Source organism: Merops nubicus, unplaced genomic scaffold (genome assembly GCF_000691845.1).
Source record: "Merops nubicus isolate BGI_N331 unplaced genomic scaffold, ASM69184v1 scaffold19931, whole genome shotgun sequence".
Taxonomy (NCBI): domain Eukaryota; kingdom Metazoa; phylum Chordata; class Aves; order Coraciiformes; family Meropidae; genus Merops; species Merops nubicus.
The window spans coordinates 12,101-29,832 of NW_008586480.1; the positions used below are offsets into that span (position 1 = coordinate 12,101).

General features: G+C 38.5%; 1 protein-coding gene across 1 annotated transcript in view; it reads left to right on the top strand.

Moving 5' to 3' along the window:
• The window catches only part of TGFBRAP1 (transforming growth factor, beta receptor associated protein 1), a 29,184-nt gene that overhangs the window by 9,699 nt on the left and 1,753 nt on the right, over window positions 1-17,732 (top strand). The window contains exons 3-9 of the mRNA XM_008948674.1: window positions 328-482; window positions 5,919-6,001; window positions 11,139-11,480; window positions 12,815-12,872; window positions 14,160-14,303; window positions 14,858-15,001; window positions 16,217-16,376. Of these exons, the coding sequence (XP_008946922.1) occupies window positions 328-482; window positions 5,919-6,001; window positions 11,139-11,480; window positions 12,815-12,872; window positions 14,160-14,303; window positions 14,858-15,001; window positions 16,217-16,376 (1,086 nt within the window). The remainder of the gene's footprint in view (window positions 1-327; window positions 483-5,918; window positions 6,002-11,138; window positions 11,481-12,814; window positions 12,873-14,159; window positions 14,304-14,857; window positions 15,002-16,216; window positions 16,377-17,732) is intronic.

The window sequence follows — 17,732 nt, forward strand, 5'->3', positions numbered from 1 at the left end:
CATGTCTGTCTTAGCTTGGGGCCTCAGAGCTGAACATGGTGCTCCACGTGGGGTCTCATGAAAGCAGAACAGAGGGGGAGAATCACCTCAGAGTAAAAAAAAATCTGCTGTAAATGTATTTATTTACCATTATTGCTGTATTTCTGAGATGCAATTTACAGGCAAACTGTGCTATCTAGTAAATATAGTAACAACAAAGATTAGTTTGGGAACTTTAAGTGCTGTTTAGGTTCTTGTATCTTGCATAGTGTGTCTTAAAGCTTATTTCTAAAACAGGTGTTTTCTGTTGAGAATGTAAACTAAACATGTCTTGTTTGCTCTGTCCAGGAAAGGTGATTGTTGCTACTAATAAGGGTGTGTATATCTTGGTGCCACTACCTTTGGAAAAACAGATTCAGGATCTTCTAGCTAGCCACAGAGTGGAAGAAGCCCTTGTTCTAGCAAAAGGAGCACGAAGGAATATTCCAAAAGAGAAATTTCAGGTCTGTCCTTCCTTTATTTTTCATGAAAATATAAATTTCACAGTGGGAACGTGTGCCAGTGGTTAAGTAACTGGGGGGTGGGGGTGGGGAGGAATGTACATTGAAGAGAAATCTAGTAACTTTGATGGTTTCATACTGAGGAAATAGAGGTGCTGCTGAGGTTGGCTTGTGCTTGTGCAGGCTGTGATACTGACAGGGGTGAATGCTGTTGTCCTACTGAGGTTTTGGTGGTTTGTTTGTTTTTTTTTCCAGATGTGTAACTTGAAAAAATTGAAAACAAACCAAAAACATTAGTGACAGAAAATGCAGTGCAATGATTCCTTAGTACCAGGTTCAGTTATTACTTCCTGTTGCTATTTTTAAAATGTCCCTTACTTCAAAAAAGAATTTTTAGATTTTACTTTATTTTTTTCCCAGAGATTGTCACTCTATGCTAAATTCTGTTGTAGTGCAACTTCAAATTTAAGTGATGGAAGTCTAAAGCAAAGATGTCCTACTTTCAAACTGATACAAGTAGTACTTGTATTGCTGTGTAACTGAATATTTAAGATTTTTGTGTGGCTAAGTATCTTAGTAACTCTTTGATTAGTGTTGGTGAGAGATTTGTACTCATTTCTTTCTACTTCTAGAGAAATGACCTGTTTGTTATTTAGAGGTTGAAACTTGGAAAAAGTAGAAATCTCTATTCACTGAGTAGGTGAATGAGTATTTGATTTCTTTTCTTTATGTTTGTATAACCAAAATTTGATCTGTTACCCACAGAAAATCTTGCCTTTTTTTTTTTAATATACTTTGGAGCATTTTGTTGCCATTAAAATAGTGTCTGTTGAATTATTTTCCTAGTTTGTTTAGCAAGATGTAAAGTTTAGAATGTGACTGTGAATATTGCAGAATTGCAATAGTCCAAAATGAGTCAGTCTGTCAGGATTTTATTTTTCTTCAGTTTCAACAAGTTTGTAATCCCTTGTCATTTAAATTTTGGTCAAGGCACTTGAAGTGCAGCCATTAAATTAAATTAAATTTGTATCAGCTTTCATTTGATCCTTAACTTCTCCATTGAATTAACAGCTAGGAGGCTACTAGGAGTAAAGCTTGGCAAGAAAAGTGTTTCTGTCTTTTTGCTAAGGTACAGCTGCCTGGAAGCACTTGAAGCTGAAAAGTATTTGGGGAAACACAGAGTTGAGTTCCCAACATGTTTTGCTTTACATCTCCACTTCCAGCTTTTCCTTTGCAGTCTGAGGAAGCAAACCAAAAGTCCTGCTGTGACAACGTGATCTAATCAGTGCCTTCTGTGTATGCTGACCTCTCATTCTCTAGTTATTTCTTTCCAGTTTGTGTTGATTTAGCACAGGAGATGTCTTTCTGTGTCTTGCCACAGGATGAACTGCAATTCATTATCTAAAATAGTGAAGAATCTCACTTTTCCTAAGTTTTCTCACATTTAAGATTTTTTCTGTCTTTCGGATAAGTCACTTTCTGCTCACACATGTGCACAAGGTCTGTCTTCCTGAAATTGTTTCCAAGAATATTTTAAGTTCTTTCTAATTTAATGTGCTTTTAAGGGTGTTCAGTTACTTTGAGTCAACACTACAGCTGAAAAACAGAAGTAGCATTACTTGCAAGAAAAATAGCCTGTTCTAGTTCTGGGCTGTGTTTGCAAACTGATATTAAGCAGCTTAAATTGATGGAGTCCCCACTGAGTCACATTAAAATGATTCAGCTTGGCTTAGTTGTTGAGATATTAGTCCAATTTCTCAGAGCTTATCTGTCATTGGAAATGTAACACATTGAGCTTGCTTCCTAACGTGCCTCTGATACCTAATGCTGTCACTACAGGTTTGTTACAAGCACATCAGACTTTCTTTTGCTCTAGTCTCACATAATAGAAATCTGGTGGAGTTCAGCTGAATTACATGCCTCAAATATGTGTTTTGCAACATTTCTTTGGCATACTTTAACTAATCAGACAGTCGCTCTCTTTTAACTCCAAACAGACACCTTCAGATGACAGATAGGTAATGATATCCAAAGATATCCACTAGCTTTACTGATTCCTCAGCAGCTGACACTTGCAAGGCCTTATTTTGCCATTTTATAGGATCAGTGGGAAGGAATGCATAGGTTTGGCATTAAGGCACTTGCTCCAGCCACTATAATTTATCCACACAGAAGAGTGATAGTAATTGCCTGGTATATGCAGCATAGTGACACCTTTTCCTTGAGCTGCTTTAATTTACAATCACTTTTGCCATCTTACATGTGACTTGAATTCAGTCCTGGCATTGTATGACTGTTCTTGATGACATGGTTTGTTTTGTTGGTTGTTTTTTTTCCTGCAGTTCAGTACTGCATTGTCATTGCATGCATATATGATAGTGGATTGAAACAGTAGAGTGCTGTACTCAGAATTATTTGTACAGGTAATATTTGGTTATTGGAAAGAAGCAGGTCACACACTAGTAGCTGTAACATGATATTTAACCCGTGATTCCTGCAGACTGCAAATTTATCTTTGCTGCATTAGATGAAAATTCCTTGGTCTTTGAGCATCAAGAATAACTGCTAGGTAAAAAACACTAAGCAAAAGTGTTGCAAAGAGATGGCTTTGCTGGATATCCTTTTTGGTAGAAGAATACAAAGGCCTTTCTACCATGCTACCATGAAATGACTGAATACTACTTATTAATTTTTCAGGACAGCTGAAGTTTGCAGAAATCATGGTTGATGGTAGTGAAGACCTTGGTTAGATTGGCACACATCTTGCATAGGTATCTCTCTTTTTTAATTTTTCTCATTTCTTTTTAGTTTTAAAAAAATATATTAACTGCATGTGAGCCTGGCCAAAAGCCAAGGTGACTTTCTAGAAAAAAATATTTTTGGCCATCTGGTTGGTAGTTCTGACCATTTTAGAGAGGATTTTTCTAGCAGTTGAGAGGATGAAAGTTTCACTGTAGCTATCACAGCTTCAGCAGTCATCTTTCCATTTAGTAGCACATTTTCATACACAAAAAACTAGCTACAAAACCATGAAAAAAGATTTCTATTAATGTGAATTTGTTCAAAAATACAGAATTTGCCTAAAGCAGTTCAAGTTCTATGGTGGTTCTTCTAAAAATCATAGGGGAACAAACAACACATTGATTTGTGACTGTGTGTAACTTAGTCACAACTTTTTAAAAGAAGCCTGTTGTGGTATTCTGGCAAATGGAAATTCTGGAAGAACTCAAGATGTTTTTTTCTGTCATAAATAAAAGTTAACTCTGTGTGGCTGGCCTATAGGTGTAGCATGTTTTTAAATACTTGTGAGAAAGAGAGAATATTGAATTTTCCACAGACAGTCTGATCTGTTGCTTCCATAATCCTTACCACAGGGCATCTTAATATCTAGTGTTTATCTTGTCAGCTAAAAATCAATCTGGATATTCCCTATCTCATCACTGCATCCTTAAAAAGTTGGGGAAGCATCTGTCCATAGATATTCTACAGCTTTTTTGTTGTGTGGCTTTAAAGGACAAGTGAAGATAAGTCAACATTTCAATGAAAGTGATACCCACTTAATCAGTTAAAATCAAAAACTGATTCCATGAGCCTGTACTTACACTATCAACAAGCTCTTTTCTACTTCTAGTTGAAAACGATTGCTGTACAGACTAAGGTCTACAATTAAAGCAGTATTTTCAGTGTCTTAGATCAGTTTGAACTTAATTTCAATATCCTAAGTTAGTCAATATGTAAATTTTAGTGGGCACTCCATTGCAGATATTGAGAACAGACTTTAAAAAAAAATACACACACACAAAAAATTCATCAGTTCACAGATTACTCTATTGATAGTAAGAGTCATAAATCAAAAATATTTGGGATATTTTGTGAATTGATCACCTGAGATAGTTTTTATTACTCTAATTAAATTCCCTTTTAGCTTTAGTCGACTGTATTTTGACTGTCTCTTGGATGTAAAGCATAGTAATGTTCATTAATGTAAAAATCTCATAAACTATTGTCCATTTATTTTGATACTGTTACATTTGTCTGAAAAATGTGCCAGATGCATTTCCCTCTGTTTCCCCTTCTCATCCCCACACTGGGAAGCAGGGAAAATCCCACAACCTGACGAATCAATAGGTTTTAATGACTTGCTAATGATCAAGATTATTTCCTTAAAATAATCTATTAGTAAAACATGCACAGACTAAGTGGACTTAAGCCAAGCTTTTCTCCTGGCAAACCCACAATCTTTATTCCAGGTGAAAAGTCACATATTCCAGTATCAGTCTTTATGTGAGGCCTGGAGCTCTTAGCAATTCCTGCCTGGAATATTTTGCTAATGAATTGCAGTTTCTCTGGTATTTTCATTGAAAACAGGAGTCTGTTATTAATAACAGCATGCATGCACACTGTTGAACATTGGAAAGCTGCATATTCAGGAGAAAGTTGAAGGGAAAAACTGAGGGCACGTGGGTGTTGTTAGGTGTGGTTGCACAATACCAGTGTTGTCTCAAATGGTGGATGCTTTGTAGAGCACAGTTTGCTTCTGGATTTTAGTAATTCTCTTTTGCTGCTGGAAATATTGTGGGCACGAGGGTTTCATTTAACCTCCTGGTAACTAATTGACCATTCAGATTAAATAAATACCTAGCATTTTGTGTTCTTTTTTGAGTGAACTTCTTGTAAATCTTCTTCTGTCTAGGTGTGACCTTAACAGTAAAACTTTGCAACATGTAGCTTTTCTTATGGTTTACTTGTGCTGCTCTTTTTAACTGCTTTTTTTAGTGTACATTGCATAATGTACTTCATGTTGGATAAGTTGAACTGCTTTGGAAATGTTTGTATTAAAAAAAAACCAACAAAAACCTGGGGTGGGGGTGGAACAGAAAAAAAGAAAACCTGGCAGAAAGTCAGAAACTTGCTCATTAGTTGGGGATGAGATTGTAAATCACTCAGGTTGCTGAAGAAGCTGGGGAGAAAGGTGACTGCACAGTCAAGTGGGACCACCCTTGAGTTTAAATCTTTTTTGTGTGTGTGCCTGCTGAATCATGGGGAGCTTCAGAGAAGACCCTTGACTTTTACACTTACAAGTAACATGAGCAAAAACTTGAGGCAACTCAGACTGGTGTCAGATAAGTCATTATTTGAATAAGGGAACTTCAACTTGCTATTTGTTGATTTTGCTTTTGTTAAGTACTCGTGAACGATGTTGTGTACACACACTTCTGTGTAAGAAATGGAGGCTGGGCAGCAGATTCAGTGTATTCAGGTACATACAATTGAAGGTGTAGAGGATCAAGGCTTTATTTTGCATGTAACTTGACAGGCCTGCTTGAAGAACAGGTGCTCAGTAGGTTTGGCAGTTAGTTATTGCAGTAGTGACTAGCACTACACAAATAACTCCTTACAACTATAATAAACCTTTTTTTCCCCACTTCTCTTTCATAGGTAATGTACAAACGAATCCTGCAGCAAGCAGGTTTTATACAGTTTGCACAGCTTCAGTTCCTTGAAGCAAAAGAACTCTTCAGGTAATTGTGTGACAAGACATTTATTCTTTTATCTTTAAATAGTTAGTGTTGTTGATTTTAAAAACTTAGTCATTTGAATGTTTTTTGATGCAGATGTGCATTCCTTGTGATGAACATGTTTTTGTTGGGGTTAAAAAGAGTAACAATGAACATACAGTAGCATTAAGGCTTTAATCCTGTAATCTGAGTGTTTTATCTGTGGAGATATTTTATGCCCATGAAGGCCAAGGCTTTATTATTGAGCCTCTGCTGTGATTTACAGCATGAACATTGCCTGGTTCGTTGTTTTTTAAGGGGAAAGAACCTGTTTTGTTAGAAGTTGCAATCTAATTATTAGTTACAATTTAGATATTATTGACACAATTACACTACTTTTTTTGGAGGATGCTGATACTGAGTTTTTTTCAACACTTTGTAAAGAACACTTGGCTTGTTCTGCTAGGCCTTTTCCAAAAGACAGAAGATTTGTTCTTGAAGTCTGTACTGACCTTCCCCATTTTGCTGTTTCAGCAACCACTTCTTTACAAATTGACCTTGATATTCCACTTTCATTCAAAAAATGCTGCTCGTTATCTTTATTTTACCTGATAATTTCATTTCTGCTGTCTGTGCTCCATTTTGTGATGGGGTGCTGTCCAGAGTTAGTGTAATCCATGCTGATCACATAAAATAACCCTCCTTGTTATCTGCTGAAATTCACTTCAAATCTGTTTAGAGTTTATGGAATAGGATTAAGGTTAGACAATTTGCTGTAAATCATAAGTGTGTACAGTACAGGAAAAATTGTCCTTGAGTTTATGGAAATGTATTTAAGAAAGTAAAGCTTTGGGGAATGTTACTGCTGATGGGGGGGACTTGCCATTTTGCTGGGCTTGAATGGACAGTGTGCACTCAGTGACGACGAGGGGATCACAGGAAAGGCCTGAAGAGCCTTTAGTGGCAATTTGTTTTGGCCACAACCACCCTTCTGTATCATCTTGCAGTTTTTGGCATTAGTGAGCAACTTGCAGTCTTCTTCCTCCCTGTAATTTTCCAAACACTAGACTGAATTGCTGCTGTGGTTTGTATCTGAAGTAGAAGTACAAGCTGTACATCGTTAGGAATCCTTCCTAGCATTCCCACAAAGCCCTTCCATGTGGCTTTCCAGTGGGCTTTTTTAAAGTTTCTTCAATGTGGCCAGCTTTGGTAAAATAGCTTGTTGAGGTTGTACTGGCTAGAATATGTCTTCCTTGTCTAGGTATGGTTAGGTGGCCACACTTGTATAGCTCTGCTGCTCTCTAGTCTATGGCTCACCAAGTTTTGCCTACCCCTTTATTCCCCCCTGCCTGTGGGGTCTAACCTGGGAGCCTTGCCTTGCTAGCAGTGGCTTGAGGATCTTTTAAAAGCACTGAAATGGGGGAAATGTGTCCTGTGGGGACCTCAGGCACCTTGTGGGAAGAGCCAAGTTCAGCTGTGCAACCTCCATCCAACTAGCAGTACACCTGACAAATGAACTTTAATGAGCAAGGTTGTGGGAGCTTCTCTGTAGAAAAAAAACCAAAAACATTCTTCATGAGAAAATGTGCTGTCCAGGCATGAATTTTGGAGCTGAGTCAGCATCCAAGGGTGTTCCCTTCCTCTAAAAGTTTCATCTCCAAAGCAGAACAACTGTTCATGAATTTCTGAAGCCTGCAGGGGGCAAGGGGAAGAGAAGGCAAAGATGAGTTTTGTGATTTGTCTCCTAGCCAGCTATACATAAGCTATTCAGAGTATTTTGGTGATCTGAAAAACTCCTTATAGAATCCAGATTCCCCAATTTTCAGCCCGGGTGAGCACACCTAGTTCAATAAATGTGGTGGAAAGAGCCAGAAGAGCCAATATATACTCAGTCTTTAATGTAAACTTACTGATGCTTAGAGGAAAAATGGGAAAGATAGTGGCAGTCTATGCAAACAGTCCCTCCTACCCCCACGTGTTGCTCTGCAGGTGTTAGTCAGAAATAGCTTCAGTCTTAAAGTTCCAAAGGGAAAATTGGTACCTGTCTGGGAAAAGATGGATTTAGCAGTGAAACAGAGTGGTGGCAGCAGTACCTCCAAGACCTTGGTGGGCTGTGAGCCTCCTGCTAGCCAAATGTGAAATGAGATTTTTTTCTTGCTCCTCAGAAAATATTAGCCAGTTATACACTAGGGGGGGAAGTTACTATGTTGGACTAAAAGTCTTGTTTTCTCCCATCAATAATCTTGGTTGAGAAGGATTAAGATTGTCAAGATACAGTTATAGCTTATGCTTAACTTCAGTTCTTAAATATTTAAACTTTTAAGAGGAATACTGTCCTGCTAAGTTCCTTTTGGTTATGCTGATACTTCTGAATACTGAAGACAGTTGACAGAAAGGAAGTGGTAGCTTTATTGAAATTCAAATAATTCAACAAAGGGAGGAGAACTTCAGCTGGATCTGTTAACCTTAAACTGTGTGAGCTGTCAAAGTGGAGCTTCTTTGGTCTGACAAATTCTGTTATATATAAGTTGCTCTTTCTAACAAATGGGAAGGTTAACTCTTTTCAGTGTTGTCTCACTTGGAAAGGGCTATAGACCTTTAGCTAAAGTCTCCCCTACACTAGAAAGGTTAAAAAAAAAAAAGCTGGTACTTACACCTGGAGACAGCTAAATCTTATAGGCTTTTTTAACAGCTCTGATATCTGTAAATTTAAGGGTCTGAATTTAGATCTAAGTTCTTTGAAACTTGTAGATTCTGCCTCTTGCATTGTTTGGGTTTATGAAGCCCAAAAAGACCAAATGCAGAATTACTTGAAGAGAAGCTGCTGCTTAGCACTGGCAGCTTGACTTGCCCTTAGAGCCTGTTTTCTGCTCTGTGGTAAGTTGCTAGCTATAGTTTGCTAAACTTGAGATGCTGAAAGCTGAAGACTAAAATGTGTTTTTCAAGAGAGATGAGGTCCTTTGGAGCTGCTTCTAAACTGTTTCCTCTAAATGTGGTGGAAAGAGCCACAAGACATCCACAGATCCCAGGAGCCATAAGCCTTGAGGTGAATGTTAACTGTTCATGCAGGTGGGACCATTGCTTAATATTTGGTACTTTTCTGAAGAAGTTTGTTCTGTGTGATGCTGTGCTTTTGAGAAGGCTGCTTGACTGCTGATTTCCATTGCTGTAGGAAGGGCAAAACTGTACAGTGTGAGCTTGAGTCAGACCTGCTGGCAGAAGCACTGGTGATTCACAGCTCAGGGTTTTGGCTGGCCTGGCTTGGAAGCTGGTTTTAATTCTTCTTTTGGAAACAGGTGGTTATGAAGGCCAGAATGCATGAAGCTCAGAGGTGAAGTAGCTGACTGCTGCCTCATCCAGGAGAAGCTGGATGGGACAATGAAAGGATGCAGGAGCTACTTCCACAAGCAGTTGGACTAACCAAAGCTGCAGTTAAGGTTAAAGTAACAAGTTCATCCTGGAAGAGCAGTTGCTTTTTGAACCATCAAGTCCCACCACTGGCAGAACTTGCTGCTTCTTGATTATTCTGCCTCAAAAAAAGAGTCTTGTGAACTCATCTACTTGTGAGTTCCATCATAATGCAGATTATGAATTTCATAACCAAATATCAAGTCTGAAAAGAGGGATTAAGGTGAAATTTCAGCTGCAGAAATCTGCAAAATAGACATGAACACTTTACTCTTGGTTAGAAGCTTGCTTTTCTAGCATAAAAGTTTTCTTAGGCAGTAAGAGTTCTGTGTATGAATCAGAAAATCTTGGTATTCAAACCTCTTCTCAGAGAAGGGCTTCCCATGTTCAGGTTTTTCCTCTGTTGTGGTCTGTTATTGTTTGTGTTGCTGTTCCCATGCTGTGCAGCCACTAGGTTCTGGAATGGGATACTTGCTTTTAAATGTGCTGTTGCTGCTGGCTCCTAGAATGTAATTCTTCTGGTATGGGTTTTTGTAGCCAAAGGACAGCATTTACTTTTCAAAAAGCTTCTAAATGGGTGTTGCTGTGGTGACAGCAGCACCTACTAGATCATATTTCCTGGCTGGTTTTGGAAATCTGTCCCTGGCAAAAAGTAACCAACCCAGGGCATGCCCCACTGAACTCATTACTTTGCAACAGTAGGGGAGGGATGAGCCTGCTCAGTAGTAACTAATCAGGGCTTCTTTTAGAGAACTGTCAGTTCATTTTGGCTTTTTTTTCAGCAGCAGTACCTCCTGCATTTCAGGAGCACTCATCTTCAATGATAAATTCTGAACAATGACTTTGACAATGAAATAAATTATAAATCATGATTTCTTGCTGTTCATCTAAAGCAAGGCCTGGGAGGAGGAGTCATTATAGCTGTGAAAACTGGGTAGTTGCTTGCCATGTGTGAAAAAACTTATTTCATTCTTTTGTCACAACATGCATTCTTTAAATGCTTGTGGAATTTCTTTGATCTAGGCTGAAAGAGAAATGTTTTGTGTAGAGTGTTTTGTGTAGAGTATCTGTTTTACAGCTTACAGTGTAGATGCTCTTGACATGCAAAGTGGAAAAGCCACTCCATAGCCTCTGACACAGACGTACGCCCAAGAGCTGTGCCTGTGCAGTAGACCACAACTTACTAGTTAGAGAGATACATGATCTCTACCCACAGTTCATTTTGAGAACCTCCTGGAGAAGAGAGCCAAAGGAAGAATTTGGTGCATTTCAGGGTTAGGGAAAATGTTTTCCTCATACAAAGAGGTGTTCTGAAAGCTTCTGTTTTCTGCAGAATTATGCTTGTAGTCTTTGTGGCTTGTCTGAAAGGGTTCACTCTCTCCCATGGGTGAAGTCTAGGACAGTCCTAGGAACTGCTCTGAGGCTATTTAGCTGACTTGTGAATATGCCACAGAACAGCCATGGGATGCCAAAAGCAAAGGGCTGGCCAGCCTCCAAATTCTCCCAGCTTTCTGTATACAGAGGAGGCAAATGAACAATAAACAAGCCTGGACAGAAATAGCAAAAACAATTCCAGATTGGTTCCGAATCTGTTTCCTCCAGCATAGAAGGCAGTAACTTTCAGCAGCTGGCAGCCTGTTGGTGTCCTGCCTCTGGGCACACGTGAGCACTCCTTCCCAGTGTGTCAGTTTTTTGTGCCTATGTACACTTTTTCTTTCTTTTTGCCTCATCCAGTTTGACACTGTAATTGCAGAAGCGGCCAGCTTGACGTCCGGGAGCTGATCTCTCTCTACCCCTTCCTGTTGCCTACTTCCTCCTCGTTCATACGGTGCCACCCCCCCCTGCACGAGTATGCAGACCTGAACCAGCTGACCCAGGGGGACCAGGAGAAGGTGACCAAGTGCAAACGTTTCCTCATGAGCTACCTGAACGAGGTGCGCAGCACCGAGGTCGCCAACGGCTACAAGGAGGACATCGACACGGCCCTGCTCAAGCTGTATGCAGAGGCAAACCACGAGAGCCTGCTGGATCTGCTGGTTTCAGAGAACTTTTGTCTTTTAACAGATAGTGCTGCCTGGCTGGAAAAACACAAAAAGTGAGTGGATTGTTTTGTTTTGAGGAGTCCGTCTTTGACACCAGAGGGAAAATTCTTAAACGTTGTTGGCTTCTAGAGCAACACATCAAATCTTTGTAGTTTTGGTGTCTACATGTCAAAAAGACAGCTTGGCCTGGCTGGGTAGTACTTTAAAATAGTGGTGAAAAGGTATTAGGTAAAGAAAATGCATTTTGTCTTATGCTGGTAAATATTTGGTTCTGCCTCAAAGTTTTTGTGTCCAACACAAAAATAAGGGATAGGTACAGATTTGGGGGGAAGGAAAAAAAAAGAGGAGTGTGATTTGTTTGCTCTTGTGACAGTTGAATGGAGGCAGCAGTGGTATATGGACTGAATAATAAGATGCCTTAAAGCACCTTCTCCCTTAGGTAGAAGCTATTAACCAGATAGTGGCTTTAAAATCCTTATTGTTTATTAAGGGGAAAAAGATCTTACTGTTGAATTGCATACTTTCTGTGCTCCCACTGATGCACCAAAAGGAGGTTAAGGTGACTGGAAATGTCAGCAGATGGAGAATTGGCTGTTAGTCATTAAGCAGGAAACACTAGGTAGTAAATATGTAAAATACAAACTCTGGTCCTAGGTAGTGTCTCCATCTTGGATTTAATTTCTTTGATCTTTAAACTGTGTGGTGCAGTAGTAGCAACTACAGTGGTAAGGAGGAGTCTTTAATTGAACTATATTTAGGATAGTTTAATTTATTTTAGGTGTTTCATTAAATCCTCTTGGTAAATGTGGTTTGCATGGCAGACTTCTGCAAGTGTGAATGGTGGAACATCATTCCATAAGAACAGCTGTTACAGAATTTTAGCTGTGTTCTTATTACAATACCCAAAAAAAACCCACCCCACAACTCTGTAATGGCCCTGTACAAAGCTCTTCCTTGTCTGAGTTGGTTTCATGCTGCAGTAAAGGAAAAAATGTTTCTGCTAGTAGAACAGAGTTTTAAGTAAAAGCATCATAAAAATTGTTTCAATGACACCTGGTTAACTATTGGAGGAATATTTATTGGAGCTGTGTGTTAAGTCTGTATATGATATTCAGAGAACAGCATGGGAGTTATCTCTAATTTGACACACACTTTAAGTTTGAGCTAATAACTAGAAAGTGCTTTAGAGACAGGAGACACATTTCTAGGGCAGAACTTCTCCCCTTTGATTCTGAAGAAGAGTCTACAGACATATGTTCAAGGGTAGACATGGCCATGCACATGTCACTCTAAGCAATTATTTTTTATACTCTCTGCTAATCAAACCATAATGAAACTGTTAGGCAAGATCTAGTGATGTTAATATTATTTTCTCTTTTCTCTACAGGTATTTTGCCCTTGGTCTCCTCTATCACTATAATGGTCAAGATGCTGCAGCTCTTCAGGTTAGAATAAAGCTTTTAGTGTCACCTGTAAACCATTCCAAAACAGCAGTTTACCTCTGAGATAAAAATCTAATTTATCTGTTTGAAAAGTAGTGATGTGTACATGTAAGAGAAACTTATGCTAAGACTTCCTTGAACAAACTAATATGCTAGATGTGAAGAACCTGAAAAGCTTACTGAAGATGACAACTATTTAGATGCTTGCATGCGAATTTTTAAGCAAAACTACATACCAGAACATGTTTGTGCTCTTAAAAGATGGACAGAAGCACTAAAATAATCAAGAAGTTACTTTAAAAGGTGTTTTGAGAGACATCAGGACCATAGCCTGTGCTGACTAGTCTGTATAGACACAGCAGAGCAGTATTGGAGTCTCATGGCAGACACTGGTAGCAACTGAGAGTTTATATCCTTATCTGATGATGGACAGTGAACACATTCTGCAAGACCTGTTGGGGACACTCCTTCTTCTGTTTCTGAGACTAGCAGTAGTTTCTAGACTGCAGACTAAATGTTGTTGTTCCTGTCTGCAAAACTTCATCTACAAAAGTTAATATGTTCTTACTTAATAGCATGTATGTCTCAGACCATCTCCAAGAGCTGAGGTAGCTTGCCTTGCTGTGTGGCTTTCTGAGTAAGTTAGTCCCAGTAAGACTCTCAAATGCATCCAAGGCAGGTTTGTAAACAGTAATTTCCTGAGCAGAAAGACAGTAAGGACAAAAAAACCAGCATGTACCTTTGTCATGTGCAAGATATTTTTCTTCATTTCATGCAACAAGGTTTATTGCTAAACTGGTGTGCTAGATGTGGCACCTTTTAATTCAAATTGTAATGTATATAAAAATAATCTGACATGGTACTTAAAGTCCTTCAGTTGAAATGAAAGAACAGAAAATCAGGTGGTCTTCTAAATTGTTTGTATCATTTGGTTTTAATCTTACACATGAAAAGCATACCGTGCATCAGAGACTTTTGTCAGAAACTTTCCTTGTGGCTCATGTGCCTCCTCCTGAAGTGTTCAGCCAGTCACTCTCAGAATGAGAATCCACATATGGTACAGGGTCTGAATTAGTTGAATATGGCAGGGGCAAGACAAGCCTGTGTTGGAGAGGAGGCTTAAATTTAGTGACCAGTGAGGTCCCTTGCAATTGGTGTTCCAAGGAGCTCTTTCTAATTCCACAAGTACCAATAGCTAACACTAAGTGTGGTTGTAACTCATACACATTTTGAGTTGGAGGGGCTAGCACATGCTTTAAGCACTTTAATTTCTGTGTGTTTTTGTTGCAGCTATGGGTGAAAATAGTTGATGGAGACATTGAAGATTCTACACGTTCAGATCTCTATGAATACATAGTAGACTTCCTCACTTTCTGCTCAGACCAAGATCTAGTGTGGAAATACTCTGAATGGGTTCTACAAAAAAATGAAGAGGTTTGTAAAATTAAAAAAACAGTTTTGTAACATCCATTAGTCTGGTGTGCTGTTAAGTGGGATGCTTGATGCTCTATCAGTCTGTGCTGCTGGGACTTGTCACTGCCTGAGTTGTATTAATTTAAAGCTCAGTTATTACCTGCAGTGACAGATGTCTAAACTTTCAGTTTTGGTCCTTACAGAACTCTCTCATTTATCACATTTGATAAGGGTGTAAACATTCTGGCCTTTATCTTAGGCTTTCTTGCTGCAAAGGCTGGAGTCTCTTGCCCTGCTGTTATGGAGTTCTGTTCAATGTTTTTTGTGGCTGGTGGAGGATGTGCCCAGCAGAAGGTTTATAGGCTGGACAGCGTGTACACCACAAACTGAAGCAGTGGAGATAGGAGGGAGTGAGATCATGATAAGCACAGACCAGTGTTGAGCACAGTTTTGTGTTCTTTATCTTCCTGAAAAATGTACTAACTAATCTGATAGTACTATTAGATAAATATTTAAACTAAAAAGGCAAGAAAATTGTTGCCACTGAATTCCTAAATGCAATTAACTCTTTCCAGGTTGGCGTACAGATTTTCACTAAAAGGCCTTTGGAGGACCAGGAGAAAAACATTAATCCAGATGATATCATCAATTGCCTTAACAAATATCCTAAAGCACGTATTAAGTATCTAGAACATCTAGTATTGGAAAGAAAAATAGAGGTGAGTCCACAAGGATACTAAAAGAAGGATTTGGAATGCAGACTATGAACAACAACTCTGAAAAAAGCCTAAGTCTAGAAGAAACAAGCATAATTTGAAGGCTTTAAGATATACTCAAGTAGGCAAGGAGTGGTTTTAAGACTGAAGTAGAAGATGAGGAGTGGATATCTACATTTTTTTTAACTTTCCAACTCTCATGATGGCAAGACAGTTGCTTACCTCCCCTCAGAGATTTGGGTTAGTTTGTTTTTTGGGTTCTTTTACTTCTCATGATTGCATATCACAGAAGCAGCCAAACGTTATGGTGGTTGGATATGAGACATTTTAAGCACAGGAGAAGTTACTTTAACCTGCAGTTAAAGCAAAGAAATGAACATTGCTGAAACTCAGCAGATCTGATGACCAGTTTGCTAATTTACATTCTTCAAATAGACATGCTAGATCAGTGGTTTCTGTTGCTATTTCAAATACATCAAGTTATGTGACACCACAACAGATGAATATTCTAGTTTCTGATGCCATGAATATTTTCAAACAAACTTTTGGAGTTAAACATAGTGCCTCATAGAATATTTACAACAAAAGTATAATCTACTCTACCTGCTAGCAAAGTCTGAGTTGTAAATTGATTTGGTCATTAGAAAGAGCTAGGGAATTGTGAATGCTTTGGGGAGGATATTTCAAACAGTCAAATCATCCCCTTGTTCTGATGAGTATTGGGTAGTGGGTAGCACAAACTGTAGGTCCAAGTGCTTCTCCACTTCTGGTGGCTCTCTCAAATTTTACTGCAGAAATAGAAAAGGTCAAAGAATATACCTGAATATGAGTAAAAATGAATTAGATCAAAATTGCTCATTTTACAAGGGAAATAAAGGGAGAAGACACAGTGGAGATCATACTTGTACTCAAAGTTTTGCACAAGAAAAGCTATTTATAGAGTGTGTTTACTTAAGGTGAAGAGGGGTTTAGGAATAAGATGCTTTATATCTGTGTTAATGGAATAGAGAATCCTATACCATAGGTACAGTCTGTCTTGTGAGGCTGGTCTGAATAAGGTGTCTGTCTGCACAAGCAAAAGACTTTCTGATTAATTTGAACTAAATAAATGAATTAATATACATTCCTGTGTAATTCTGTAAATAAGCACCACTGTTGTTGGTGAGGAGAAGGGGATGTCTTTGTAAACTGAGCTAACCTTGCACTTTTCACCTGCAGAAAGAAAAGTACCACACTCACCTCGCTGTCTTGTACTTGGAGGCAATACTTCAGCTGAAGTCTGTGACCCCAGATAATGGTGCAGAAACAACTGAGCTGCTGCTCAAGCTACGCAGTCTGCTTCAGAAATCTGATCTGTATAGAATTCACTTCATTCTGGGTAAGAGGCATCTTCTCTGTTCTAAATGCTGTGTGTCAGTTCCAGCAGGAAATGAAATAAAGTCCTCATAAAGGTAGAAAATGAAAAGAGCTGAGGTTTCTAGGTGATAGTTTGGCTTACTATCAGTATCTCCAAGGCACAAGTTTCTAAATTAAAGAATTCTTTTCCAAAGAAAGAATGTTAGTGTCATTCTGGATCTTCCATGGCTCATGAGGCACAATGGTGTTTGCCACTGCATCAAAGACACAATACCATAACTAGCTAGAAAAATGCCTTCATACAATTATGTTCTTAATTTATAGTCAGTTTCTTTTTAATGGTGAGCATGTAATTGGTGACAAACTTTTGCAAATGGAAGATTACATTATTTTCTTTAAGTGCTTTGTTTTCCAATGAACTGAAATGAAGCTTTGAGGAGTCTTATTACCAAGGATTTGTTTGTTGTCCATAACCCCTTCTCACTCCAAAAGCTGGAGTTCATGCTAAACAAAAATAAGAACTTATTTTTTGAGTGAAAAGTACAATATCTATTTCATTGTTGGTATAAGGCAAGCAACAGCTGAACTAAATTCTTTCCTTGGCCAGTGCTTTTAATTTTTTTTTGTTTAATTTTTTTTTTTTTTATATACCTTCCAAATGGATGGAGGGGAAATAACTTCTTATTTTACTGAAGACATGAAATCTTTTTCTGAAATTCAGTGGAAAAATCCAGTGGATGTGGAAATAAAAATAGTAGCATGAGTAGCAACTAAAATAATTTACTGTTTAAATTATTGCCTTCCCAGTCAGCAAACCTTATATGATAAATAAGGTACAAGTGTAACATAATCATTAAAACTCTTGTTCTTTATCTTTTTGGTTTTAACCCAGTTTTTAAAGGCAAGAGTTAAAAGATGGATTTTCTTTAAATCCATGTACTCCAAAACACAAGTTTTCTTTCATGACAGTCCTTACCTTACATGAAGGTGAGATCAGTGCATGCTGGCACGTTCTTTCTCAATAACCAAAATATCTGGAGGCAAAACCTCATAGTATCAAACACCAGATGAACTTGCCATTCCCCCTGCCTGTCACTGACACCTTCAAATGTCAGACTGATTAAGGATTCGTAGTGTCCTTTTCTTAAGGGAAGTGCCATTTGCTCTTTAGTGTCTTATGGATTTTAAACTACTCTGTAGTCTTTAGTATTGAAAGAAGTAGAAGTTAAAAATACCATGGCTTCATCTTGTCATGTGTCATACATGGTAGCAGTGTGCACAGAAATGTGCTCCAGTTTAAAAGATGTCAGTGACACTGCTTTCATCACCTGTTATTTAGGAATGTCTTTTGGACCTTTTTTTTGTATGTTTCCATACC